The sequence below is a fragment of the Mus pahari genome, chromosome 4 (assembly GCF_900095145.1).
Source record: "Mus pahari chromosome 4, PAHARI_EIJ_v1.1, whole genome shotgun sequence".
Lineage (NCBI taxonomy): Eukaryota > Metazoa > Chordata > Mammalia > Rodentia > Muridae > Mus > Mus pahari.
Window position 1 is genome coordinate 117,947,370 of NC_034593.1, and position 27,207 is coordinate 117,974,576.

General features: G+C 43.4%; 2 protein-coding genes across 4 annotated transcripts in view; one reads left to right on the forward strand and one right to left on the reverse strand.

Annotated features, from left to right (window-relative positions):
• Positions 1–3,438, forward strand: part of Casp6 (caspase 6) — a 14,089-nt gene extending 10,651 nt beyond the window's left edge. The window contains exons 6-7 of the mRNA XM_021196432.1: positions 1,461–1,617; positions 2,680–3,438. Of these exons, the coding sequence (XP_021052091.1) occupies positions 1,461–1,617; positions 2,680–2,921 (399 nt within the window). The 3' untranslated portion in view covers positions 2,922–3,438. The remainder of the gene's footprint in view (positions 1–1,460; positions 1,618–2,679) is intronic.
• Positions 3,439–4,288: 850 nt separating this feature from the next.
• Positions 4,289–27,207, reverse strand: part of Mcub (mitochondrial calcium uniporter dominant negative beta subunit) — a 68,262-nt gene continuing 45,343 nt past the window's right edge. The window contains exons 2-8 of one of the 3 annotated variants that reach the window (XM_021196701.1): positions 25,359–25,434; positions 23,465–23,635; positions 16,616–16,720; positions 8,549–8,709; positions 6,242–6,445; positions 5,004–5,120; positions 4,289–4,508 (exon numbers count right to left, since the gene is read on the reverse strand). In XM_021196701.1, coding sequence (XP_021052360.1) covers positions 4,422–4,508; positions 5,004–5,120; positions 6,242–6,445; positions 8,549–8,709; positions 16,616–16,720; positions 23,465–23,635; positions 25,359–25,434 — 921 coding nt within the window. In that variant the 3' untranslated portion in view covers positions 4,289–4,421. The remainder of the gene's footprint in view (positions 4,509–5,003; positions 5,121–6,241; positions 6,446–8,548; positions 8,710–16,615; positions 16,721–23,464; positions 23,636–25,358; positions 25,435–27,207) is intronic. The other 2 variants (XM_021196702.1, XM_029537858.1) reach the window with 2 other exon arrangements.

The window sequence follows — 27,207 nt, forward strand, 5'->3', positions numbered from 1 at the left end:
AAAAAAAAAAAAAAAAAAAAAAAACTCCTCTAATAATTAGAAAGGCCCTTTTTGGATCTTGGTCAACTAGAGTTGTACTTTGAGTTGTTGGCATTTCTTTATTATAAGAGTGTTTTGAGCTGTACCGGGCATGGAGCATACCTTTAATCCCCAAGCTTATGAGTTCGAGTCCCCACCCACCCACCCTACCCCCACCCCCACCCCCACCCCACACCACGCAGCAAGTAGCCCAGTCTACAGAGTGTGTTCTTGGCCAGCCAGTGCCACCTTGTCTTGAAAAACAAATAAAGTGATTAACGTTTAGTATGACAGATAGTCAGTCACCTCTGTGTAGCAGGGCTGGGTTTGGAGGAGGAGCCACTGGACGTTGATTGCATGGGACCCTAGAAGGCAGCCTAACTACACTGGGCTGGGGTCTGTGGGAGCATGGAAGCCAGGGGAGGTGATGCGGGAGTAAGCAGGCTTATCTTCACCTGCTTCATCTCTTTACACTTCTCCAAGCTGCCAGATAGTTTTAGAAAGAAAACAAAAACAAAAACAAAAAACAAACAAACAAACAAACAAAAAGCCAGTGTTTGGAGCATGACAGGTCTGGTATCAGAGGCTTCACCACGTAAATTTGGGGCAGAAGCACGGTCTGGTCTGTCACCCTGAGGGGCAGAGCGCAGCTCAGTGGACAAGCACTGGATAAGCATGGCCACGAGGCCCTCAAACCGGAAAGCAAAGAACTTCAATGCTAGCTTCTCAAGCAAAATGAATAGAGATAAATTTAGAACTCACCTCGAAGTGGGAACATGGTGGTCTGGAGAGAGAGAGGGAGAGGGCACGGGAGAGGGCAAGGGTGCACACGGCAGGCCGGCACTCAGGGCTGGAGGGGTGGCTCCGTGATGAAGGCACATATTGCTGCCCTTGCAGGGGAACAGCATTCCCGTCCCTCCTACAGGGCACCCAACACCCTCTTCAGAACCCCGGGGACACATGCACTCACGTGTGCACAGCCACAGATATACACGTAGATATACTTTTAAAAACATAATTTTAAAAATACAGGGGGAAGAGAAGGTGAACGCATGCACATAGATGACCTCAAGTCAGTGCTGTTTCAACTGTTGACAAATTGTGACCTCAGTGGTCACTTGGGAGTAACTACTTGATTGAATAAAAACATTCAGGTGAGGAAGATAGTTCTTTAAAGGAAGGGCATACCATTCAGCGTATTTGGTGTCTATTTGCAGGATGGGTTAGACCAGGTTTTATAAACATTGTCTAAAAGGAAACATCATTGAGAATTCAGCTTTGTTAGCTTACATCCCTCAAAGCCTGATTGCCTCGTTTTTGAGTTGCTTACATGGCTTCTGTTACTAATGGGAGGTATGCTGAATTACATATTCTCACTGCACAGTAAGCATTGGTAACAAAATGGCAGGCAGAGAACATGTTCTTTCCGCTCTCTCCTGTAGGCCTGTCGGGGCAGCCAGCATGACGTGCCCGTGGTCCCCCTGGACGTGGTGGATCACCAGACAGACAAGCTGGACAACATGACCCAGGTGGATGCTGCGTCCGTGTACACGCTGCCTGCGGGGGCAGACTTCCTCATGTGCTACTCTGTCGCAGAAGGTGAGCGAGCAGAGGCAGATTGGAGCCAGTGACGTGTACTTTTGGCTTAAGCCTGTGTCACCTTTGAATTGGAGTGGTTTTCCACAATTAAGTCACTATGTTCTGTTAAAAAGCCACAGGCCTAATCATATTGAAGGGGTCCTTTCTGACTGATAAATGAAATGTAAAATGCCTTACAGAATAACAGCAGCAGCTGTGCAGTTGTGATGGGTGTTAGCAGCTTGCTGTCATTTGGTGATAACGTGGCAGCACCACTGTGATAGATTTGTGGAAAGCCTTGCTGAAAAATGTTTTTGCTAAATTCTTTGCTTTCAATCTAAATAGTTTTTGTTTAATCTCTGGCTTCAAATTCATTGGGTATTATCTTGTTCTAGTTTGCTTTTTCAGAAAGTAGAGAAAATTTCTGTCAAAAGCCTTCTTTGGCTTCTCAGGGTAAACTGAGGCAGGCAGCAACAAGGGGTATGGCACTGGCAGTGGGGGGGTCATGCTGATAGCAGCCCGTTAGGGTGGGAGTGGGGGTTGGGAGGGTGGTGCTCTCTCTTTAAACTTTTTTCCTAAAATTATTTGAACCAAATCAGGAAGGTTATAAAGTCATTAATTCATCATAACAGCATTACTTCATGAAAGTTCATCTTCATGTTGATCTGTAGGAAATTTGCCCAATAGGGTGGGCTGATGCCCAGGAATCACTGGGCTATGTGATAGTGGCAGGAAAGGCACATCAGCAGAGAGAGAGGCAATCCTGGGAAGAAGTCCCTGGGGCTGTGCCTCTCCAGAGGGCGCCCATCGCAGCCATGCAAATAACAGCGCCATCTCCAGGAGACTCACTCACTTGCCATAGCCTTTCCTAGATGGCTTCTGTCAAATTTCATTAATTCTTTATGCAAAACCATAGAGTTGATATGTTTTCCTACATTAGACTAAGCGGAGGAGAAGAATTGTAACCACACGATGAGCAGCATGCCTTATTCTTTCAGGGACTTTGGGGAGCTTTCTTTTCTGTAACTGACTTCATCGTGAGTGTCTCTCCATGACCATGAAGCACCGCCCCTCTCATTCTAGGGTATTACTCCCACCGAGAAACTGTGAATGGCTCCTGGTACATTCAGGATTTGTGTGAGATGCTGGCGAGGTATGGCAGTTCCCTGGAGTTCACGGAGCTGCTCACGCTGGTGAACAGGAAGGTCTCTCAGCGCCGCGTGGACTTCTGCAAAGACCCAGGTGCCATTGGCAAGAAGCAGGTTCCCTGCTTCGCTTCAATGCTGACCAAAAAGCTGCATTTCTGTCCCAAACCTAGTAAGTAGGGCCATCTGTCTTGCCACATGTTTCACGCACATTTCCCTTTTATACAGAGGCCAGCCGGTGGAAGACTTTCACCCATCTATGTAAACTGTTTCAATTTCTTAGATGCCATAGAAAAGTAATGCTTTGTATTTGTTATTTTTCAATCATGTTGGATGTGGTGAAAGGGCTAAAAATAATCCTCAGGAAATTACTATGCATAAATGTCTACTAAATTTATTACATTTTTAGTAAACTGTAAGATTACTCAAAATTCCAACTACTTTGCCTTACCTTTTGTGACACTATTTATACAAATTTATTGTATAATGTTTTTAAAGATTTTTGAAACTCAAGAATGAGATTGTTTTCACTTCATTGACATTTTCTACTTCCTATGCTTATGTAATTTATAGTGGGCCTATTTTACTTGATCATGTATTCATTAACTATCTTGTTTACCTATAATCAAGGTATACTTTATGTGTGGATTTAATTCCCATTTTGGAAACAATAAACCTTTCACAATTATTTTTTGGCACTCTGAGGATGAAATATAGTATGTAGTGACATGTAACCACATACAGGCACATGTATAAACATACTTAGCCACTCTAGGTACATACAACCCCTATAGGCACACACACAGTGATAACCTACCTGAAAAAGACATGTGACATGACACCTAGCCACTGTAGTTCAGCATGCAGTGAATCCTGACCCCTGTAGGCAAAACATCTACCAAAATGGGATGCTACAGTAACTTAAAACTGAAGATCGTGACATTTTTAGCAGACGATTGAATTAACAGTATAATTAGTTTTCCTTTAAGGTTCTTATTAACATACATATTTTTGAATCCTAATATTTCATCACTAACCTGCTGATTAAGGGCTATATTAGGGCTTTTATGAACAGGAACACATAAGTTGCTGGTATAAAAGCAATGCCTCAGGTGCCTTGCTTCGGCTGCAGTTGAGGAGGAACCAGTATGGCTAGTGAGGCATTTGTACCATTGATACAGTGTTGTGGCCTTACAACTATTGCAGAGTAAAAGACAAAAAGAAACTGGGCATTAGGGCTTACACCTATACTGAGGTAGGAAGATTGCTTGGCATACAAGCTTGAACCACAGTGTGAGACCCTGTCTCAAGAAATAAAGTTCACTTTGGTTCCTGTTGTTTACGTGGACTTTATTTCTTGAGACAGGGTCTCACGCTATGGCTCAAGCTTGTACTCCCAGGGAACGAATGCCAAATGCTGACCATTTTAACAATCATTTTATCCCCGTGTGTAGCCAGCTGGGGAGGAGCTTGGGTAGCCGCAGCTCTGCTGGGGCGCACAGGCCATTTGACACATCAGGACACACAGATCTACAAACCAGCTGGAGTGCGGTTGTCAGTAAATACTTTTGTTTCACACAAATTTATTAACCACGCTGTATGAAAACGTCAAGCGGAAATGAACAGGACCTTAAAGCGTCCAGTTGGTGAGCTGTAAGACCAGCACATAGCCTGCTGAGTTTAAAGCGTGCGGCTGGTTCTCGATGACTTCTTTCCTTGGATTCGCAAGTGGAGGGAGCGGCGCACATTGTCCAGGGATTCTGTAGCCTGTTGTGAGGGGTCAGAGAAAATAAGAGATGTCAGCATTGATGTTTGAGGGGAATTGTACAAATTCAGCATCTCCTTGGGGCAAGAAGACATTTAATCGCTGAGGTCAATGCCAGTTGGAATCTTTTGATGTTTTGTTTGCTCAGTTGTTTCATTTGAGACAGGTCTCATTATTTACCTCTGGCTGTCCTGAAACTAAATATGAAGACAGGTTAGCCTTGAACTCACGAAGAACTCCCTGGTGCTGGGATGCATCAAAGGTATAAGCCACTATGCCTAGCTTTATGAATCCTTTTTTAAGAGATGAGTTTATGGCTTTATAAAGTACCAGGTAAATTCCCTTTCATCACTTTTTTTCCCAATTCATATTCTTAAAAAAAAAAAAAATCCATCCCAAAGTTTGGCTAAACAATCCATGGAAAAAAATCTCAGCCTTGCATGCGTTTCCTGTCTCCCAAACAGAAGCAGCTTGGATATGTGCTCTCGTTAAGGTACCTCAGCAAGGTCTTCCTTTAGCTTGTTGTATTGTTCCACATCAAAACACCGCCGCTGCGATTTCTTGTGGAAGAACTGAAGAAGCTGCCTGCTCCAGAGGGATGAGTAAGTGTAGTTCTGAAGGAGAGAGGAGACAGCGGAGCATCATCGTTTAAATGAAGATATTAATTCAGCCACGTCAAGGCAAAGTGGGGAGAGGAAGGGGCGTAGGTGTCTACAGTGGTCGTCAGAGCAGGGCATGATGAGAGTTGAGAGCACCTCTTACAGGCAGACAAACTGGGATGAGAAAATTTACACTCTGGGAAAAGTCGGAAGCTTTGGCAACCTGGACACAAAACTAGTTACTGGGAATAACTAATTTTTGCAGCACAAGTTTGATGTCATTGATTAATGAGGGCATAGGGAACATGACTCATTTGTCCCAATGGAGGAGTTCATCTGTAGGAATTAACATTTTTTGATGCTGTAAAGACTCCAGTCAACCTTGTGAAAAACTTCAAAGGGCTCAGGAAATAAAAGGGCTTGTGGCTTGTTGCTTGGGCAAGCTAGTTTTATGTCAGCTTGACACAAACTACAGTCATCTGAAGAGAAAGAAGCCTCAATTGAGAACTAGATCAAGCTATCGGCGAGCCTGTAGGGCAGTTTCTTAACTAGTGATAACAGGGGGGCTGGGAGCGGGGCGCAGGCTCAATTGTGGATGGCACCAGCAGCACCACCCCTGGGCTGGTGGTCCTGAGTGCTGTTAGAAAGAAGACTGAGAAACCCAGGAGCCAGCATTCCCGCATGGCCTCTGCCCAGCCTCTGCCTCCAGGTCCCTGCCCAGTTTGAGGTCCTGCCTTGGTTTCCCTCAGAGGACTGAGGCTTAGGGTATGTAAGCCAAGTACCCACTTTCCTCCCCAAGGTGCTCTTGGCCATGGTGTTTCATCACAGAAACAGGAACTCTAACCAAGACACTGCCTGGATGAGCAATCTTTAGACCTGTAGGTTCTCAGCCTTCCTAGTGAGGTGACCCTTCAGTACACTTCCTTAGTTTATGCTGACCCCCAACCATACCATCACTTCCATTGCTACTTTATAACTGTCATTTTGCTACTGTTATGTGGCATAATGTAAATCTCTGATATTTCCAATGATCTCCGGTGACCCCTGTGAAAGGGTCTTTGGGGGGGGTCATAACCCACAGGTTGAGAACCAGTTTTAATCAGCCACTTCCAACTTCCATTTTCCTAACTACCCACCTGCCGCGTAATGATGAAGTATGCAAAAAAGACGATGGAATTCGCAAACGACAGGAAGAAGGTAACTGGCTCCATGAGATCCCAGGAGTACACCCACCAAGTAAGCCAGGCCAGCGCCCCGCCCTGCACGGAGAGCAGAGCTAAGCCGGCCCACAGGAGACCGCTGGTGTTGGCTTCTGACCGGGCTTCTATTGCAGCTTTGACCTGGAGGAAGGGAAAACCATTCGGTTTATGAGTTTGGCAGCTTACGGGAGAAGCAAAACCAAGGAGAAACAGTTGAGCCAGTGAACGCTTTGCGTTGCCTTGAAGAGGTCATGTAGGTAGAAAAATGACATTTATGAAATGTATAACAGTGGCTGATTTCCAAATCAGTTCATTAACATTTTTAAGTTATACAGGTAATATCTGCTCGTCGAAAACAAACTAGCCAGGCGTAGTGTCACATGCCTTTAATCCCAGAAGTCAGAGGCAGGAGGATCTCTGAGTCTGAGGGCAGCCTGGTAAACAGGTAGTTCTGGGACAGTCAGGACCAGAGAGACCCTGTCTCAAAAAACCAAAACAAAACCCATGAACACTATAGGAGGTTTGCAATTAGACGCCTACAAGCTGGTTCTGAAACCCATGTGAAATCACAGGCCTGTTCTCTTTGTCCCTCCAAGGCCACTCTGTGACTCATCTCTCGGGCACTTTGTGCCCCTGTGGTCCTGCAGAGATGCGTTCTGTCCTGTGAAATGAAGCAGGGTCTTCCCCGGCCTTGCTGTACAGATCAGGCTGGGTTTGAATTCATAGAGACCTGCCTTCCTCTGCCCCCCAAGTGCTGGGTGACGGCAGGCGCCACCGTACTCAGAATACCATTTCTTTTATTATTATTATTATTATTATTATTATTATTATTTTCTTTATTTACATTTCAAATGCTATCCCGAAAGTTTCCTATACCCCTCCTCTGCTCCCCTACCCACCCACTCCCACTACTTGGCCCAGGCCTTGCCTTGTGCAGGGTCATATAAAGTTTGCAAGACCAAGGGGCCTCTCTTCCCAATGATGGCCGATTAGGCCATCTTCTGCTACATATGCAGCTAGAGACACAAGCTCAGGGGGTACTGGTTAGTTCATATTGTTGTTNCACCTACAGGGTTGCAGCCCCCTTCAGTTCCTTGGGTACTTTCTCTAGCTCCTCCATTGGGGACCCTGTGTTTCATCCCAATAGCTGGCTGTGAGCATCCATTTCTGTGTTTGCCAGGCACTGGCATAGCCTCACAAGAGTCTGCAATATCAGGGTCCCTTCAGCAGAATCTTGCTGACATGAGCATTAGTATCTAGGTTTGGTGGCTGATCATGGGATGGACTCCCGAATGGGGTAGTCTCTGGATAGTCCATCCTTTCATCTTAGCTCTAAATTTTGACTCTGTACCTATATCCTTTCATGAGTATTTTGTTCCTTATTCTAAGGAGGAATGAAGTATCCACCCAGTGGTCATCCTTCTTGGTTTTCTTCTGTTTTGCATAATGTATCTTGGGTCAGAATACCATTTCTTAAAAAGCAAAATGTGGGTAAATAATCCAGAAAAACAAAACCAAAAAAAAAAAAAAAAAAAAGTGCTTCTCTACCATTCTTCTAATGCCTTTGGAGATAATTACTACATTTCTAGAGGTTTCTATTCATACACAAAGACCCATTTTTTAATTAATTACTTTATTTACATTTCAAATGTCCCCCTTCCCAATTCCCCCTCCACAAACTCCCCCCAGCCCATTCCCCCTCTCCTTTACTTCTAACCCATTTTTTAAATATTATAAGTGGAATTACAGCTTAAAGAATTTAAGTTTCCCTTAAGACAGATTACCACACCCCTATCCACCAAATAAATAAATAAATAAAATCAGGGTTTTTGTTTGTGTTTTCCCCATAGTTTGGAGAAAAGACCCATAGGTTATGAGCCATTACTAACTTGCCACCCACAGTTCACTTAGGCAGAAATGAGACCTGAGCTGTAGCACTCTACAATATGCCATTTAACAGTCTGCTGTCCAGAGACTCCTGGTGATGCTGAGGAGGCAGAAGACCCCAGCTCTGGACCAGATCACCCGCCACACGCTAGCTGTACACCTCAGTTGCCTATTGCCCTCATCTCAAAACCAGGAAGATAGCACTCGGCTCACAGGTCGCAGCTTACAGCCCATTTTTAGACTGAAGGAGAAAATAAGCATACACAAAATCCCCCCCAATGCTCCCATGACAGCCAGGCACTCACTCATTAACAAAAGGCGTCCCTTGCACTCAGCCAGGCTAGGAAGCCTTCCCACCTGCTCCAAGGGCCGCAGCTGCTCCTGCAGGTGGTCGATCTTCGCCATCAGGTGGCGCTCTTGTCTCTTCTGGAACTCCTCTAAATGCAGGACAGCGAATAGTCTGTGAACCAAGGACTTTGTGTTTTCCAGCTCAGTCACCTGCTCTCCACTTGGCTTTTCTGAGAAAAGGTAAGAAAGACCGAAGGCATTTACTATGCGGTTTTGCTCTAGGTAAGTCCAGGCCATGAAATCTGAGTCCCTGAGCATGGCTGGCTGAGCTCTGGTTTGGGCCTGCCCCTCTGTTCTTAGTCCACCAGGATTTAGTTGATCACCAGTCTTGTCCAAAGTCAATCTGTAGTGGTAAGTTACCAGAGAATGGGTTTAAAATTCAACTTTTGAGGGTCAGATGTTCCTGCATCCTCTTGTAATGTGACTTTACTGTTGCTTTAAAAACAACAATATGGGTATGTGTATGGTCTCAGGATGGAGACAGGCTGACTGGGTTAAAAGCGGTACCTCAATGACAACGATGTACACGGGGAGAAAATGAACGGACACAAAAGAGCAGCCCCTGAGCTATAGGATCTGACAGAGCAGTATGGGATAGGACATGAGCTAAAGGATCTGACAGCAGTATGGGATAGGACATGAGCTATAGGATCTGACAGAACAGTGTGGGATAGGACATGTGCTATAGGATCTGACAGAGCAGTTGTGAGATAGGATAAAGCATGTTTCAAACCAAAATTGGGAAGAACAGAGGAAATCATTACATAGTAATAATGGGGACAATCCATCGAGATATCGTAATTACATATGTGTATGTATACATATATGTATATATATGGAACATTGATGCACCCAGATTCATAAACAGCATTGGGCAACAAGGGGCAGGTCAGTCCAGATACAACAATAACTGGAGGGTCACCATGACTTCAAGGCCAGGCCAGGTCACATAGCTCATAACTCCAGTCTTGGCCACAAAATGAGAACCTGCCTTTAAAAATTGTATAAAACAGCCGGGCATGGTGGCGCACACGTTTAATCCCAGCACTCGGGAGGTGGAGGCAGGCAGATTTCTGAGTCCGAGGCCAGCCTGGTCTACAGAGTGAGTTCCAGGACAGCCAAGGCTACACAGAGAAACCCTGTCTTGAAAAACCAAAAAGAAAAAAAAATAGTATAAAACATATTTTTACAACCTCACCATGCATACACACACACACACACACACATTAAAGAATTAGATTTAAAAATTCCAGATTAAAAAATATCAGTAAACACTTCAAAGTTAAACTACCATAGAATATTTTATTCAAAACCTATAGGGTACACATTTTTTTTTTTTGCCAGCCCATGGAGTTTTCTCTAAAATAGACCACTTATTCTAAAGAGAAAGAGTTAACAAATACAAAAAAAAAGTAAAAAGAAAGAATCCGGGCTGGTGAGATGGCTCAGTGGGTAAGAGCACCCGACTGCTCTTCCGAAGGTCCGGAGTTTGAATCCCAGCAACCACATGGTGGCTCATAACCATCCGTAACAAGATCTGACGCCCTCTTCTAGAGTGTCTGAGGACAGCTACAGTAATAAATAAATAAATCTTTAAAAAAAAAAAAAAAGAAAGAAAGAATCCCTTGCAGCTTACCAGGTCGTAATGATTCTAGTAGAGTAACACTAGAAATCGGTAGTAAGAAGCACACACTATACCACCCTGGAGGCTGAACCAGAGATGCTTGAATAATAAGAGGTCATCGGAAAGAATCAGGGAGGAAATGGAAAGGCCCTCAGCCAACTGAAACGAAACCACTGCTTCCCAGAACCGTGGGTAGAATGCTGCAGGGTCGCTCATAACTGAGTACCACATTAAAAAGTTGGGTCTCAAATAAACAACCCCATCTTATTGCTCATTATAGACCTGCTTTTTAGGTTAGTGGTATCTTCTTGTTTCAATATTGGCAGGTCACATGTGTCACTGTAATTTATCCATTGGGTCTTAGAAATACAGAGGCAAGATAAACCCAAAGTTAGTAGATATGAAGCAATAAGGTCTAAGGTGGGATTCATGAGACAGGCTAGAACAACAATGGGTTGGTGAGACAAGTTGGTCCTCACAAAGGAAAACAAGACTGACAAGCCTTCGGCCAACTTAATCAAGAGAACAATAAAATGCAAAATGAGCTGTATTACCATAAAAATGACATCTGGAAACTCCTTGAGGAATACTTTCAAAATATCTTTAACAAATTGGAAAATTTAGAAGAAACTGATAAATTTCAAGACATGTATGACCTACTAATATTAAAGAAAGTATAAATAAACCAAACTAAAATGAGTAATAAGGTTGAATCAGCAGTAGTCCCCAACAAAGAAAAGCTAAAGGCTGGATGGATCTACTACAATGTTCTACTCTACTTTTTTTTTTTTTTTTTTAAGACTTATTTATTTATTTTATGTACACTGTAGCTGTCTTCATGCACACCAGAAGAGGGCATTGGATCCCATTACAGATGGTTGTGAGCCACCATGTGGTTGCTGGAAATTGAACTCAGGACCTCTGGAAGAGCAGTCTGTGCTCTGAGCCATCTCTCTAACCCCCCTCTACTCTACTTTCAAAGATATTACAACAATGATTTTTAAACTAGTCCATGAAATACGGAAGTAAAGTTTCTAAATTCATTCTATATCACCAATATTGCTCTAATACAAAAACAAGATAAGGACTTGACTTAAAATATCTAATTAGATAATCTAATTATCTAATCTAAAAATCTAGCATAAATGCAAAGTTATCAATAAAATAGTTGGAAGCCAAATTCAACAACACATTAAGAAGGTCATACATCATGGTCGGGTTGATTTTTATTTCAGATATGCAAAGAAGAAACAACAAACAGAAATCAATAAGCATAATAAAGCATACAAGTGCAATCGAGGGCAAAATCATGTGACTGTCTCAATAGCTGGAGAGAAAGGATTTAGAAAAATGCAACATCTCCTCCTGTTAAAAGCCTTGAACAAGCAAGGAACCGAGGGTTCATGCCCAAACATAACAAGAGCTCTGTGCAACAGATAGTTAACATTATACCAAAGAAAAATAATGCAAGGCATTTCCTCTAAAAATCAAATGAGAATGGGTTCCATCCCCACAGTTGTAAATCACCTGCGCGTGTGAGTTCTTGGCAAGGGAAGGAAATCCAGACTACAAATAGGGAAGGAAGAAAGCTCTGAGATCTGATGAACACTTTCGGCAAGGGACAGGTTTTCTGTAAAGCAGAAACAAGTGTGCAGAGAAAGAACCAGGAAAATGGTCCAGAGAAAGGGAAGGAGAGAAAGGAAGAAAGAAGAGAGAATGAGGGAGGGAGGTACCAAGATCCAACAGGAAAGGGAACAAAGTCCCCTACAGTGAAAGCTACCACTGAAGAAGACACTGAAAAGGAAACCTGCCCCTGTTCAGGGACTAGCAGTTAAGAGGGAACTTTCAGATCACACTGTGACTAGAGCCTGCTTCTGTGTGAGCCAGCGCAGTCAGATTAAGGGACAATAGACTATTCCCAACAGAGGACGATTTTGGAAATCCACAAAGGAAGTCAGTATATGTCAGGGAAAAGAAAGATGATGCAGAGAAGTAAGCCACACACAGCTCCAGCCTTGCCGTGGTGGAAGGCAGGGAGCAGAAGCTACCTCAACCCAAAACACCCAAGTGTTTCCTCTTTGCTGAGTCCTACTGGGGGCGGGGGTGGGGTGGAGGAGTGTTTTCAGAGTCTTGGGAAGGTTAACAATGCAAAGACATAACAAATGGAAGAGACACAAACCAACAGATGTACAAATTGCAACACAGAAAACACAAGAAACGCAAGAGCCTGGCAACAGGACTCCTGCAGAGGATCATAGCTTCTCCTCTACTGACAGCAGAGACAGGCGAGACAGGTAGAGTGGTGGAAATGCAGAAGCAGTTTGACAAAAATGAATGAAGACTTGAAGAAGACACAAACGCATTGGAATTTAATCCAGGACTTGGAGAGGGAAATTCAGCAAAACTGAGAAGAAAATGAATGGCGTGGATAAAACTCTGCAAGGTAGAAGGAGATGGAGGATTTCGAAGGGTGGGAAACAAAAACAAAACAAAACAAAACAAAAAAAAAAACAGAAATACTGGTAGTGAAAACCTCAGTGAATAAAACCCAAACCATTTGGAAAGCATCGCCAGCAGACTCAACCAAGCAGAAGAAAAAGTATCAATCAGGAAGAACTCTGTCCTGCTTAGATCTCGCATGGACCTGGCACGAGCGAAAGCCATCTGGGGCAGTTTTCTTAATTGAGCTTCAATTAAAAAATGCATTTATCAGTCAAGTCTATGGGGAATTTGCTTGGTTAACGGTTGGTGTGGAAGGCCTATCCCACTGGGTGGTACCACCTCTGGGTAGGTGGTCCTGGGTTATACAAGACAGCAGGCTGATCAAGCCACAAGCAGGAAGCCAGTAGGCAGCATTATTTCAAAGCTTCTGGTTCCATTCCTGCTGCCAGGTTTCTGCCTTGAATTCCTTAATGATGAATTGCTACCTGGAAATGTAAGATGAAATAAACCCTTTTCTTCCGGATTTGCTTTTGGTCGCGGTCTTTATCACAGCCATAGAAACAGAACTAAGACAGAGGTGAATGATTAAAGTCTACATTCAAATGTCAGAAAGGAAATGAAACAGAAGCATGAATCTGAGATGTGATCAGAAACCAAGTCTAAAAATCGACGAGGAGAAAAAAAATATATGAGGAGGAGGGAGCTGAGATAAATACTAAACACTTAGAAAATCCATTAAATGAAATTATAGCTGGTTTCCTAAGCAGAGAAATCAATGGAAATTCAACCAAAGTATTGGGTCCCTCCAGCACTGTTCCTTTGGGTCAGGATTACTCTGGTTATTCAGGGTCTTTTGTACTTCCTGTGAATTTCAAAATTACTTTTGAAAAATCCCATCCATTTTTATTTTATGTGCATGAATGTTTTGTCTACATATAAGTAAGTACACTGTGTGTGTGTGTGTGTGTGTGTGTGTGTGTGTGTGTGTGTGTGTGTGTGTGTTGCTGGATCCCTGGGACTTAGGAATGGTTGTAAGCCACGGTGTGGGTGCTGGGAACTCAGCTTGGGTTCTCTTCAAAAGCAGCAAGTTATCTCAACCACTGAGCCATCTCTCCAGCCCCAAGGTTATGGTGTCTTAAAGAAGGAATAGAGGAGCAATGAAGGGATAAAGATGGGACAGTGAGCCGGGCATGGTGGTGCACACCTTTAATCCCAGCACTCGGGAGGCAGAGGCAGGTGGATTTCTGAGTTCGAGGCCAGCCTGGTCTACAGAGTGAGTTCCAGGACAGCCAAGGCTNCAGCACTCGGGAGGCAGAGGCAGGTGGATTTCTGAGTTCGAGGCCAGCCTGGTCTACAGAGTGAGTTCCAGGACAGCCAAGGCTATACAGAGAAACCTTGTCTCGAAAAACAAAACAAAACAAAACAAAACAAAAAAAAGATGGGACAGTGAGAGAAGTAGAAATTTACAAAAAGCGGGAATGTGCCTACCATGGAGTTTGTTAATTACACTGTTTAGGAGTAGAAGCAAACCCTGTCTCTTCCTGAAAGGACACCTCAGTGTGAGACAGAGCAGGGCGACTGCTGTGCTGTCAGAGAAGTTGGTAGCACAGAATTCCTGAGTTAATTGCCAACCCAAAACTGACCAAGTATTTCTGCATATTTACATGTGGTTGGGTTTTTTTTTTTTTGCATGTCTTTTATGTAGAGTTCATTTTCACCACCTGAACTTTAAATTCATATCTGTGAATGTTTAAGAATGACTTGAAATGGATTTTTAAATTCTAAATTTATAATTTAATAACTTCTTCAATTAATCTAGTATGATTCTTCCATTGGTTTCCATCCAATCACGCACACTGTGTCCTTCCTTGTTCATCTGGACCGTGTAACACGGGTTTCTTGCAGTAACATTGAGAACAGTTAGACCTCGGATCACTGGGCCAGGAGCTCAAACCCAACCCAGCGCCCCTCCTCAAAGATGACGACAGCACAGCCTTCTCGTGAGCTGGAAGGACCTGAAGGTTGGGCCTTGGGCCTTGTGGACCTAACATTCCATCTTGGGATTTGGAAGCGAGAGGAAGGTTTTCTCTTTCTATTGCTGTGATAGATACAAATCAAAAACTGCTTCAGAAGGAAAGGGTTTATTTGACTTACAGGTTCCAGCTCATCACTAAGGAGAGCCAGGTCAGGAACCTGCCAGCAGGAACTGATGCAGAGGCCATGGAAGAGTGCTGCTTACTTGCTTATTCTCCATGGCTTACTCAGTTTCCTTTCTTAGACCATCTAGTACCACCAGCCCAGGGATGTATCACTCACAGTGGAGTGATCCCTTCCACATAAATCGTTAAGAAAATGCCCCCATAGACATGACCGTAGGGCAGTCTAGGTTTCTTCTTCATTGATGGCGTTTGATTTTCTTGGCATCATATGGGCAAAACTCAACTAGTGCACTATGAAGGCAACTGATTGATGTCATTAAACCTCTAATGGATAAGGTGAGCAGCATCCAAGAACATGGAGTGAATAGAGAGATGAGAAGGCTAAGGAAGGACAAAGGAGCACTAGAAATAAAAGCTACCTCACGGAATGAAAACTCTCTCCATGGGCTCCATTAGTGACCCCGCACTAGGGAGGCAAGAATCAGTGAACTTGACGATCTATCCAGAGACACCCCCAAGGCTGAAAAAGAGAAAGACAAGAGGGGAACACTAGTAGAATACCTAAAAACTGTGGGACACAGCCACAAAAGGCCATGTCTCTATGCCAGGCACACCATGGGGAAAAGAAAGAAGAGGGCAGAGGCAATAGGTGGAGTGGTGATAATAGAAATGTCAAAAACCAATTGCTGCTGCTAAAAATGTTTCTGGTTGAGCGTCTCTTATCCACAGATACTTATTTCAAATTTTGCATAGGTTTCAGATTTTGGAATCTTTGCTCAGACATGAGAGATCTTGGGGATGTGATCCAACGTTTACGTTTTATATTTACCATATGTGATAGTCTGTATATTCTTGGCCCAGGGAGTGGCACTATTAGAAGGTGTGGCCCTGTTGAAGTAGGTATGTCACTGTGGTTGTAGGCTTTCAGACCCTCATCCTAACTACCTAGAAGTCAGTATTCTGTTAGCATCCTGCAGATGAAGATGTAGAACTCTCAACTCTGCCTACACCATGTCTGCCTGGATGTTTCCCTGCTTCCACCTTGATGATAATGGACTGAACCTCTGAAACTGTAAGCCAGCCCCAATTAAATGTTGTCCTTACAAGAGTTGCCTTGGTCATGGTGTCTGTTCACAGCAGTAAAACTCTAACTTATATACCATATGTATATTACCCTCCATGTACCTGCCTTCTGACTGCAGCCCATCACTAGAACTCTTATAAGTAGTGGAATTTTCCATTTGTGCTATACCAGTATTCGAAAAGTTTTGGATCTCCAATCTTCAGATTAGGTTTGTTCAACCCAGAGTTTGAAATGAAAAGGAAAACTTGAAAGAGAAAAGACTTCTCGTTTCATACTTGGCATGTAAATGAGCCTGGAAGTCCTCATTCCTTAACAGCAGCTAAAAGGGGAAACAAACCGACTGTCAGCAACTCTCCTGAGAGCTACAGGACCTGAGCTCAGGCCACACCACCTTGACCGTGTTCAGACTGAGCTGGTCTTGGAAGCTAAGCAGGGTCTGTCGTGGTTCGTACTTGGATGGGGGCACTGAGGTCACAGGGCAAGCTGCAGCCCTCAGTGTTGAGTAGAGTGGCTACGAATTTCAACTGACCTGCACTTGAGATTTTAAGATGCCAGGGCATTCAAGAATGAGGGCCATACCTTACCTTTGAGATCTCTATTCAGTTTTCATGATAAAAAATCAGGGGAAATCTCCCCCTTGCTTCTGGCAGAAGGAAAATGGCCATTGTGTAATACCTCAGAAAACTCTGTTCTCAACAAGGTTGCTTTGCTCTCTATAAGCCTCCCCACTAAAGCAAAAGTTAAGGGAGCTGAGGGCCGTTGCTTACCTTTCTTGTGACACTGTATGTCATACCGTAGTCTGTTAATGACGAGCTTAAAATCTGTCATTAGCAAAGTGTCCATCAACGTTGAAGCTGGAATCTCACTGCCGTCTGAAAGAAACAACACGGAACTAAGTCTGCTTTGAAGCAGTGGGTGCCTCGTCCCATCAGGTAAAAGTGAAGACGCTGCAGGTTTATAACACAGGTGTGAGCATTTGCCTTTCAGGTAGCGCCCCTTTCTTACCAAGGGAGTCTTCTCTGATTGCTTCATTGCCTCTCCTTCCACTGGACCACAGGGAACAGGCAGGCATTCCTCTCCCACTGTGCCAGATGGACTGGAATCCAGACCAATGTCCGTGGTTAAAATGGTCTGTGTAGATTCTGAGATACGCCGGCCCTCCGCAGCAGGGCTAGGCCGGTGGAAGCGGCAGTGTCGAGGTTGAATTTACAATGTCTTGAGCTGCAGCCTTCAGGCTGGCCCTTAGCAGCCCTGATCTGCTTCCTTGTGTCGTTGTACAGTATACTTCAAGCAGAGAAAACTGTCACCAGCCTGTAAGGTGGACTGTTGAGGCCTGAGCCCTGGCAGTGGTCAGAGCCAAGAATGTGCCTGGCATCCTTAAGATTTGCCTGAGATAATACCAGGCCTTCTCTGGTTTAGGTGAAACCATGAAATCACTTAGGGATGCAACTATAATACAAGCCCTTTCCTCCAGACTCGTTATGAAAATCTTCTCCTTTTCTTCTCTTCTCTTTTCTTTTTTTCTTTTTTTTTTTTCCTTCTTCTTTGAAATAGGACATGTACCAGTTATGTTTTGCTTGCTGTGAAAAACCACCAGACCAAAACCAACTTTTGGAGGAAACAGTTTATTTGGCATGCAGGTTACAGTCCATCTCTGAGGGAAGCTGAGGTGTGAACTCGAGCTAGGAATGGAAGCAGAGGTCGTGGAGGAACACTGCCCACTGAGCTCTACGGCTTCTTCCTTTACTTCCTGGTGCAATCCAGAACCACGTGGCTGGGACGGCACCATCTATAGTGGGCTGGGCCCTGCCACACCAATCATTGATGGAGAACATGTCCACAGATATTCTTAGTTGCTATTCTATTGCTGTGAGGAGATGTTGTGACCAAGGAAGCTTTTAAAAGAAAGCATTGAATTGGGGGACTGGCTTACAGTTTCAGGAGGTTAATCCGTGATCCTCATGGCAGGGAGGGGGTGACTGGCAAGCAGGCAGGGCTCTGGAGCAGTAGCCAAGAACTCACATCTGATCCACAGGTTCCAAGCAGAGACACGCTGGGCTTAGCATGGACTCTTGAAACCTCAAAACCCACCCCCAAAGATACACAAACCCTTACCTCCTAATCCTTCCCAAAGGGTTCCATTAACTGGGGCTCACTCATTGAAATTTACGAACCTGGGAGAGAGGGCTTTCTCATTCAAACTACATGACCACAGGCCAATTTGAGTAAGGCAGTTCTTCAACTGAAAGTTCCTTGTTCATGTGTCAAATTAACAAACAACCAATAACCTCCCCCACAAAAAAAAACAAAAAAACAAACAGCAACAACGAATTCTAACCAGCACAGAGTTTCATACAACCTGATCTTTCCTCAAACTCACAGTGTAGCAGAAGGTGACCTTGAACGCCTGATTCTCCTGCTTTTCAGGTAATGCACCACCACGTGGAAGGATGATCCCCATGGGATGCCACCCACAACGTTAGTGTGCACACAAGTGTGCCAATGAGTCATATCCATGCAGTGTTGGCTCTGTCTTCATTCTTCTTTAGTCTTGAGTCACCTTATGATATGCTCTCATACCCTGAGATGGCCTTTGGAACAAGGTGTTAGTAGCGGAGCTCAGTAGGCAGACCTGGGCTGACCCAGTCTGCTTTCGACTATCCCTGCTGCTGCCTCTGTCTGAGCCTGGATTTCTGCCACTTCCAGTCAGAGACCCTAGCAATACAGTCATGTGATTAGCTAAAGTTCATTACTGCTGCTTACAGCCAAGGCCATAATATATGAGACAGACAGACAGACAGACAGACAGACAGACAGACAGATGATAGATAGATAGATAGATAGATAGATGATAGATAGATAGATAGATAGATAGATAGATAGATAGATAGATAGATAGATAGGGGTGGATTGACAGACAAACATGTATGCAGTGACATTTTTAATTACTTGTTTTTAAATATTGGAGGTGACTTATTGGTGTTAGTTCAAAACTTAGTGGGACAAACTGGGCATACACATTTAATCCCAGAAGCCAGGAGGTAGAAGTAGACAGATCTGTGAGTTCAAGGCCAGCCTGGCCCATATTGTGAGTCCTAGGCCATCCAAAGGCCACATGGTGAGACCTTGACTTGAACTAAACCAAGCTTAGTATCCCAGTAGCACCCAAATGTCACCTACCACATTGGCTCATAGCTTCATTTTAGCATGGAAAAGGAGGCAAAACTACAAGGAGATTGAGTGGCAGAAAAAGTACACGTGACTACGTCTAAATTGCGTTTATGTGATTTATGAGAACAGATAAGGACCAAGAAGAGAATTTAATAGCAATTTCAAATGTCTCAGAGATAAAAAGAAATTGAATTAAAAGAGCTATTCAAGAGGATAGGAAAAGAAAGTCAGTTAACTGCTGTGGGTAAAATTGAAATAGGGACTAGTCAGGATACAAGAAGGGGTTTAAATAAAACAACAGCAGCAAGGAATTGTTTTAAGACAAAAACTTTAGGGCCATAAACCACATAGAATCTAAATATAGAATCAATAACCATCAAATGTGGCTTTATCATTAAAAGGGAAATAGCTTCAACTGCAGACATCATGACTAAACTTCTCCCATGCATCCATACATGACAAAGTATTCCTTGTTAAAGCACCTTTGTACCCTATTCCCCAGAGGTTGTCTAAAGGCCACAAGGTGTGACTCTCTTGGGACATCCCTCTGAGTGTGTACTTCCTGAAACGAAACGTCCTAATCCTTAAACTTGTCTCATCTCTGAATTCTTACTCTGAAGATGAAGGTTCTAGAAACACATGGTAGAGGTCTCCATCCGGTCTCTGCATCTCTCAGACCTCCTCACCCTTAACCCACCAGTAATAACGCTAGCATAAGACGTTCATATTCTTGAATGGTCACTAACCCTTCCTTGACTTAACTCCATTTGGCTCACTACCAGCATCCTTCCATGATACCTCTTTCTCTATAGCCAATGAAGGTTCAAAGTAAAGTTACACTTTCCAAGTTCTCATCATGACAGTGCTATTAGCTCTCGGTCCAGCCCCGTTTCCTAGTTGCTGTCTAGCTTTGTGGCTGGTATTTGTAGAAACTTGTCCCAAGACTTGGTGCTTTTTCAAGCTCACAATTATATATATATATATATATGATTCACAATCATATATATAATTATATATATAATCATATATAAGACATATATATATGATTATATATGATATATATCACACACATATACATTATATATATAATCATATATAAGACATATATATATAAGACATTATATATATAATCATATATGTCATATATATGTCTTATATATGATATATATCATACACACACACATATACATATCTTCCAGCCCCCTGAATTTCAGTTTAGCTCTTAGGAATGTTTCAGGCATGTGAGGATCATCAGGGGAGAAGGATGTCTCCTGGAAGGTTTTAATCTCAAGGTGCTTTGCACTCTGTCTTACACAGTCTACTTAAAACCCCAAACCCACAAGCTTTAATGTAGGCCAGGTGTTAAGAAAGCAAACTCACTGGGCAGTAAATGGGAAACCAGTGCTGGGCAGGGAGTTCTCTGTTCTCCAGAACAACCCATGCATAATTCTATGAAATCTACTCTAGGAAAGTTCTGGAAGTGTGTTTCCTCCTGCCCAGGTGTCTGCTCATATATTCAGCCGAAGCTGTTTCAGCTACAGTAACCAGTGTGCCCAGGGAAGGCTGTTCTCACAACAGAGAAGCTGGCTGGCTGCCTCCTGGCTCTGCCATCCCAGGAGGCAGTTAGTCAAGTCTGCAGCTGGGTCTGTTGCTAGAATCTGGCTGTTTGGGCTCCTCCTGTACAATTGGGTAAGACCATGTTCCCAGGAATTGGCAAAAAAAAAAAAAAAAAAAAAAAAAGAGCAGATCACAGGTTCAGAACACACTTTTCAAGTGCAAACTGAACACAGGCAAATTCCACCCCTGCCCTATTTGCTTAAGAACAACAGACAAACCATAAAACAAACAAAAAAACCCAGCAACACAATAATTTTTTTATCTGACTTTCCATGTATCATTTAAAAAATACATTTAGATGACTTCAATAAAATATTTTCAACTCAACTTAGAGTCCCATTTCCTTAGAGAAAAATCGCTGAGTTTCTATCTTCCTTGTGCTGTGTTTTCAACGTTATTAAAGTATTTTGAGGAAACATCAGCCATTTTTATCCATCAATCTTGTCTACTTTTCTTCACTCACTTACTGAATATTTATGTGAAGGCCCTGCTTGTTTTGACCCCATCTGAGGTCTGGGTACGCATCTGTCTGTTGCTGATTCTCAGGACAGGCAGGAAAGCCCAGGGTTCCCATTGTTCCTGTGTCTGAGTTACTGAGAAACCCATCATGGTCACAGGTAGGAAGAAAGCTCACCTCCATGCCCTTAGAATAACCACTAGCCCCTTTCAACCTGCTCAACCTCATCTGAGAACTGTTCCTCCTCCAGCCTCTGCTGCTCCCTTTGGGAGACTATGTCCAACGCAAGGCCTCTCATCTGGAGTTCCTGGGAGCTGCAAGCCCCTCTCATCTCCTCCAGGCCCCCATCTCCTCCAGGTCCCCCATCTCCTCCAGGTCCCCCCATCTCCTCCAGATCCCCCCATCTCCTCCAGGTCCCCCATCTCCTCCAGGTCCCTCATCTCCTCCAGGTCTCCCATCTCCTCCAGGTTCCCCCATCTCCTTCAGGTCCCCCTCATCTCTCCCAGGTGCCCCCATCTCCTCCATGTCCCCCCATCTCCTCCAGGTCCCTCATCTCCGCCAGGTCCCCCCATCTCCTCCAGGTCCCCCATCTCCTCCAGGTCCCCTTCATCTCCTCCAGGNCATCTCCTCCAGGTCCCCCCATCTCCTCCAGGTCCCCCATCTCCTCCAGGTCCCCCATCTCCTCCAGGTCTCCTTCATCTCCTCCAGGTCCCCCCATCTCCTCCAGGTCCCCCATCTCCTCCAGGTCCCCCATCTCCTCCAGGTCCCCTTCATCTCCTCCAGGTCCCCCATCTCCTCCATGTCCCCCTCATCTCCTCCAGGTCCCCCATCTTCTCCAGGTCCTCTCATCTTCAGATTCTTCTCTTGTCTAGATCTTTTCTCAGCGCTGACCCTGCAGACTCAGCCATCACAGTTCCGTGTTCCTTACTCTATTTCCTCCATTAAGGTTTACACTACTTATCATTATGCATAATTATTGCTTTATCTTGTTTACTTTTCCTCCTAAAAATGTCAAGTTCTATTACGCACAGGAATTTTATGTCTGTGGCTCTTTGCTATGTCTCTAGCATCTATAAGGTGTATGCTAGATGCTCAACAAATATTTGTTGGATGAATAAATTCTTTAATCTCTATGTTTACACCATCTGTATTTATCCCTTAATTTGTTCTTAAACTGGTTAGGGAAAAAACTATTTTTCTTGCTTGTTTAGCCTTTTTATTTTTAATTATGTGCATATGTGTTCATGTGTGGGTTTGTGCACATGAGTGCAATCCCTATGGTGGCCAAGAGAGGGCGATAGATGCCCTGGAGATGGAGTTACAGGGACCTGACTGGTGCTAGTTGGAACTCCACTTTTCATTGCTGATTCATTTCCCCAGTCTGTGTTTATTTCCTTTTCAAAATGACAATAGTAATCATTAACTTTTAAATAAGCTTCCATGGAACTTTTAATACATAAAAAGAACAATGATAATTTATTGATGTTTATGTACCAGTGTCCTTTAAATATTGAACTGATATAAATAATTCCTTCTTCAATTTTAGGGGCAGTTGGTCTCAAACTATTTCATGCAATGAGAATATAAAGTTCACATTATATTCTTAAATACATAAATGATTAGCTCCTTCTCCTGACATTGAAATGTATGTTTTCATAAGGACTAATATGTTGGAAATAATCCCTGGCTGTAATTGCTCCATAACAAAGATTAACTCACTCTGTATGCATTTTCTACTGGGTACTTTAATTGTATAAAACACACCTTATTCCCAATTATTCAACTTTTGCTGAAAATTACACACTAATGCCATTCTACTAAAATTTTTCTCATAGGAAAATGTCTCTGGCTATTTATAAAATAAATAACTGGAATTAACACTAAACTTATCTCATTTCTTTTATTTAATAGAGTTGGGACATTCTTTTTGTTTACTTCATTTTATGTTGAGATGCTGTCTTGCTACATAGCCCAGGATAGTTTTGAACTCTCAGTGTTCCTGTCTCAGCTTCCCAGGTACTGGGATTATAAGCATGTACCCCTGTGCTGGCTATGACTTAGTATTTTAACAGTACTGGTGTGTAAGATAAAAGAACTCTGCAATGGGTAGCCATTGATTACATAATATATTTAATTATATAATATATATAGTATGATATAATTTATTATACAATGAAATTCATTCTAAGAAAGTAAAGAACCAAAGAGAAAGAATACTGAAGGTATGGTTCTAAGATGCACAGATACACACCCGCCGTGATGACGGCTGCGATGCACAGATACACACCTGCCGTGATGACGGCTGCGACGCACAGATACACACACAGATACACACTTGCGGTGACAAGGGCTGTGACGCACAGATACACACCTGCCGTGATGACGGCTGCGCTTTTGATGCCTTTATCTTCATTCTGTAAGTCCTGCAGGAATGAGCCTACTGTCGACAACATCGGCTTGACTACGAACTGGCAGCGCTCTTTTCTGGATGGCAGAGTGAGGGTGACCAAGGGAAGACCATGTTTATAAGTAACTGTTATTTCTGTTAAGACAAAAATAAAAACCCACAGTGAAACATAAACTTGAAGAATGTAGCCTTGAAACTTTAACATATAAGAATCTACCAGGGCTGGAGAGATGGCTCCGTGGTTAAAAATACTGGTTGCTTCTGCAGAGGACCCAGGTTTGGTTCCCAGCACCCTCATGAAGCTCGCATGGTTCCAGGGAATCCAATGACTCTTTTGGTCTCCATGAGCTCCGTCATATACGTGGGATATGCATATACACTTGGGTGAACACGTATACATATAAATTAAATATTTTAAATGAAATAAAGTAAAATGCAGTAATGTATTTTATTGAGCATTTCATATGTGCATGTATTGTGCTTTGATCAAACTCATCCACCATTCCCTCCCCCCAGTTGTCCCTCATCCCCTCCACCATGCACCCCTCAGCCCCCATTTAATGTGTTCCCTTTTTCTTTTTAAAACCCGCCATTATTTGATCCTAGTCCTGGTCCTGGGGAGGAAGAGGCACGTTGGATCGTTATGAATTCTATCTCAGCCTATCTGTACAGTGAGGCTCGGGACAGCCAAGGCTACAGAGTGAGACCTTGTCTCAAAACAAAATGATAACAAAAATTAAACCAAACCAAAAGAAAATAAAACAAAATGATGGGCTAGGTCACAGGCCCTGCAGTAGGCTTTACATTTAGTCAAAAAGTGAGTTAGGGTAGCTCCCATAACGTTCTTGCCACCCTTGTGCCACTGAGCACAGACTGCCAGGCTGACAGGAACTATAGGTTGACAGGTTTACAAGTGAGTAAGACTGTTGAAAAGTTTGCTCTTGCTGGGCGGTGGTGGCGCACGCCTTTAATCTCAGCGCTTGGGAGGCAGAGGCAGGCGGATTTCTGGGTTTGAGGCCAGCCTGTTCTACAGAGTGAGTTCCAGGACAGCCAGGGCTATACAGAGAGACTCTGTCTTGAAAAAAAGAAAAAAGGAAAGAAAAGTTTGCGTTCTATCTATAAACAGAACCTTCTAGCACCATGGAAGCTGATGAGTAGAGATGAACCTTCCAGTTTGGTTATTTCATATTAATTTCTTTATGTTCTATGACTCAAGAATGTGGTAGTCTCTAGCAGTGGGATCTTACCATCAGGTTCTAGAGGATGTGTGTGTGTCAGGCAGGGGTGTGTGTCCTATGCACACTACTGACCAATGCCCAGCCCTGGGCTTTTTTAATTGAAGCCTATGGCGACTGGGAGAGGCATTGGCCTCCCACCCCTTTAAAAGGTAACAGAAAGGAATGTTTACACATGGGACACATACATTTCAGAACTCCTCTGCAATTTGTATGATATGATATCGGCACTGTGCTACAGTTTGCCATTACACACGCCATGGACCTGCCATCGCACAACACCTTTTACTATCTTCTCAGTGTCATGACTATCTGCTAATATCTTCACAGGCAATGAGTTCAGATCTTTAGGGCAGAAACTGGCTCATCTTTATCTGACGTATCTTCAGTTTCTCTAGTTATTGGATAAAGTTTGCCAAAAGGCATCACTGGAGATGGTATACTAAGAGAATGGCAAGAAACTGAATGCAACCAGCAGATGAGGTGGGGTGGCCAGTCTGCTCCTCTCGAAGCTGTGTCTCCCACTGTATTTGGAAGAGTGAAAACAAGCAAGCAAGCCCACAATCCAACGAAGGGATAAAACCAACCAACCAACCAACCAAACAAACAAACAAAAACCTTACCATCCTGTGGTGCCACTGTCCCATAATGGAGTGCTTGGTGGTATTTTGGATTTCCATAGAGTTTCATACATAAAACCTGTAAGAAAGATTGTGTCTTTAAAAAGAAAATGGGAAAGCTAAACACCAGAAGATTCTTTGTCAGCTTATAGGACAGGCATGGTGAAATGCGTGCCCTACAAATTCTAGGTGTGGTGATTTGAATGAGAATGGGCCCCATAGGCTTGTACATAAATGCTTCATATGCAGTTAATAAAATTGTTTTAAAAGGCCGGGCGTGGTGGCGCACGCCTTTAATCCCAGCACTTGGGAGGCAGAGGCAGGAGGATTTCTGAGTTTGAGGCCAGTCTGGTCTACAAAGTGAGTTCCAGGACAGCCAGGGCTATACAGAGAAACCCTGTCTCGAAAAACAAAAAGCAAAAAACAAAACAAAACAAAACAAAAACCAAAAAACAAAAACAAAAAATTGTTTAAAAAGGATTAGAAGGTGTGGCCTTGTTGAAGGAGGTGTGGCCTTGTTGGGGGAGGTGTGGCCTTGTTGGAGGAGAGGTGTCACTGCGGATGGGGTTTGAGGTTTAAAAAGCCCACGCCATGTCTTAATGTCTCCAGACTGAGTGTGGGCACAGCTTGCTGCCGTGGACTTGTACCCGTGATTTTTATTTCAATTTGGCATTTTTGTTTTAAAAAATGGGCCTTTAGTTATCTGGACCTCATAGCAGCACCTGCTCCCACTGTCACTGACCTCTTGCTCTATGCTATCTATGAAGGACAGCCGCTGATGTGTCCTTATTATTGGCAGTGTGAACTGGCCAAGAAGGTGGTCTGTCAGGGTCAGCAGCCAGTGAGGTGGTTGGCAGTGTCTGTCACCGGTATGTAGCGGAAGCTCTCAGATGTGACTCGGAACCAGGTGGATGAAGGGCTGTCTGCTCAGTGCCGTTGGGCAGAGAATAATGTTTGGGGAGGCTACCTGTAATGCTGTAAAATTAAGCTAAAATTCAATGCTACTTTTTCAGCGATGATTAATTCAAAGCTTTCTGATGTATAAAACTTTATAAATGGAACTACTCCATCAATAGGCAAAGTGTAACCAAAGTCTGTCTAGTTGGATAGTGTGTAACTTCTGCACAGGACTCTGTTTAGTAAATACATCAGGAGTCTCGCTCCAATAAAGGAACATAAAGATATAATAATAATAATAATAATAATAATAATAATAATAAATAAAAAGCCCATGCCAGGCCCAGTCTCTCTGTCTCTTACAAATCCGATGTAAGCTCTCCGCTGCCACTCTAGTGCCATGCCTGCCTGCCTGCCACCACTGGTCACCATGATGACTGTGGACTAAACTTATAAAACTGTAAGCAAGCTCCCAGTGAAACACTTTCTTTTGTAAGTTACCATGGCCATGGTGTCTTTTCACAGCAACAGAACAGTGACTAAGACACCAGGTGTTGAGCATCACAGGCAATGTGTTCTACTGAACATCATCTGTCACACTGATTTAAGGCTCTTTACTTGAATTTTATTTCTCAGATTATAACCTATTATCAGGTCCAGGAAGAAAAACAATAATTTTTTTTTTATAATTCTTATCTGTCTTGAGACAGGGTCTCTCTCTATAGCTCAGACTGTCCTGGAATTCTCCTTGTAGATTAGGTTGTCTTCTAACTCAGAGACCCATCTGCCCCTGCTTGTCAAGTGCTGGAATTCAAGCCATGCCCCACTATGCCTGGCTTAGACTTCTTAAAATGGATATACTTCAATTAATAAGCACACATAGTAGTTTTCCATGTTTGGATGATGAATGTTTTAGTGCTATTACTTTTACTGAAATAAAAATGAAAAGTGAGAA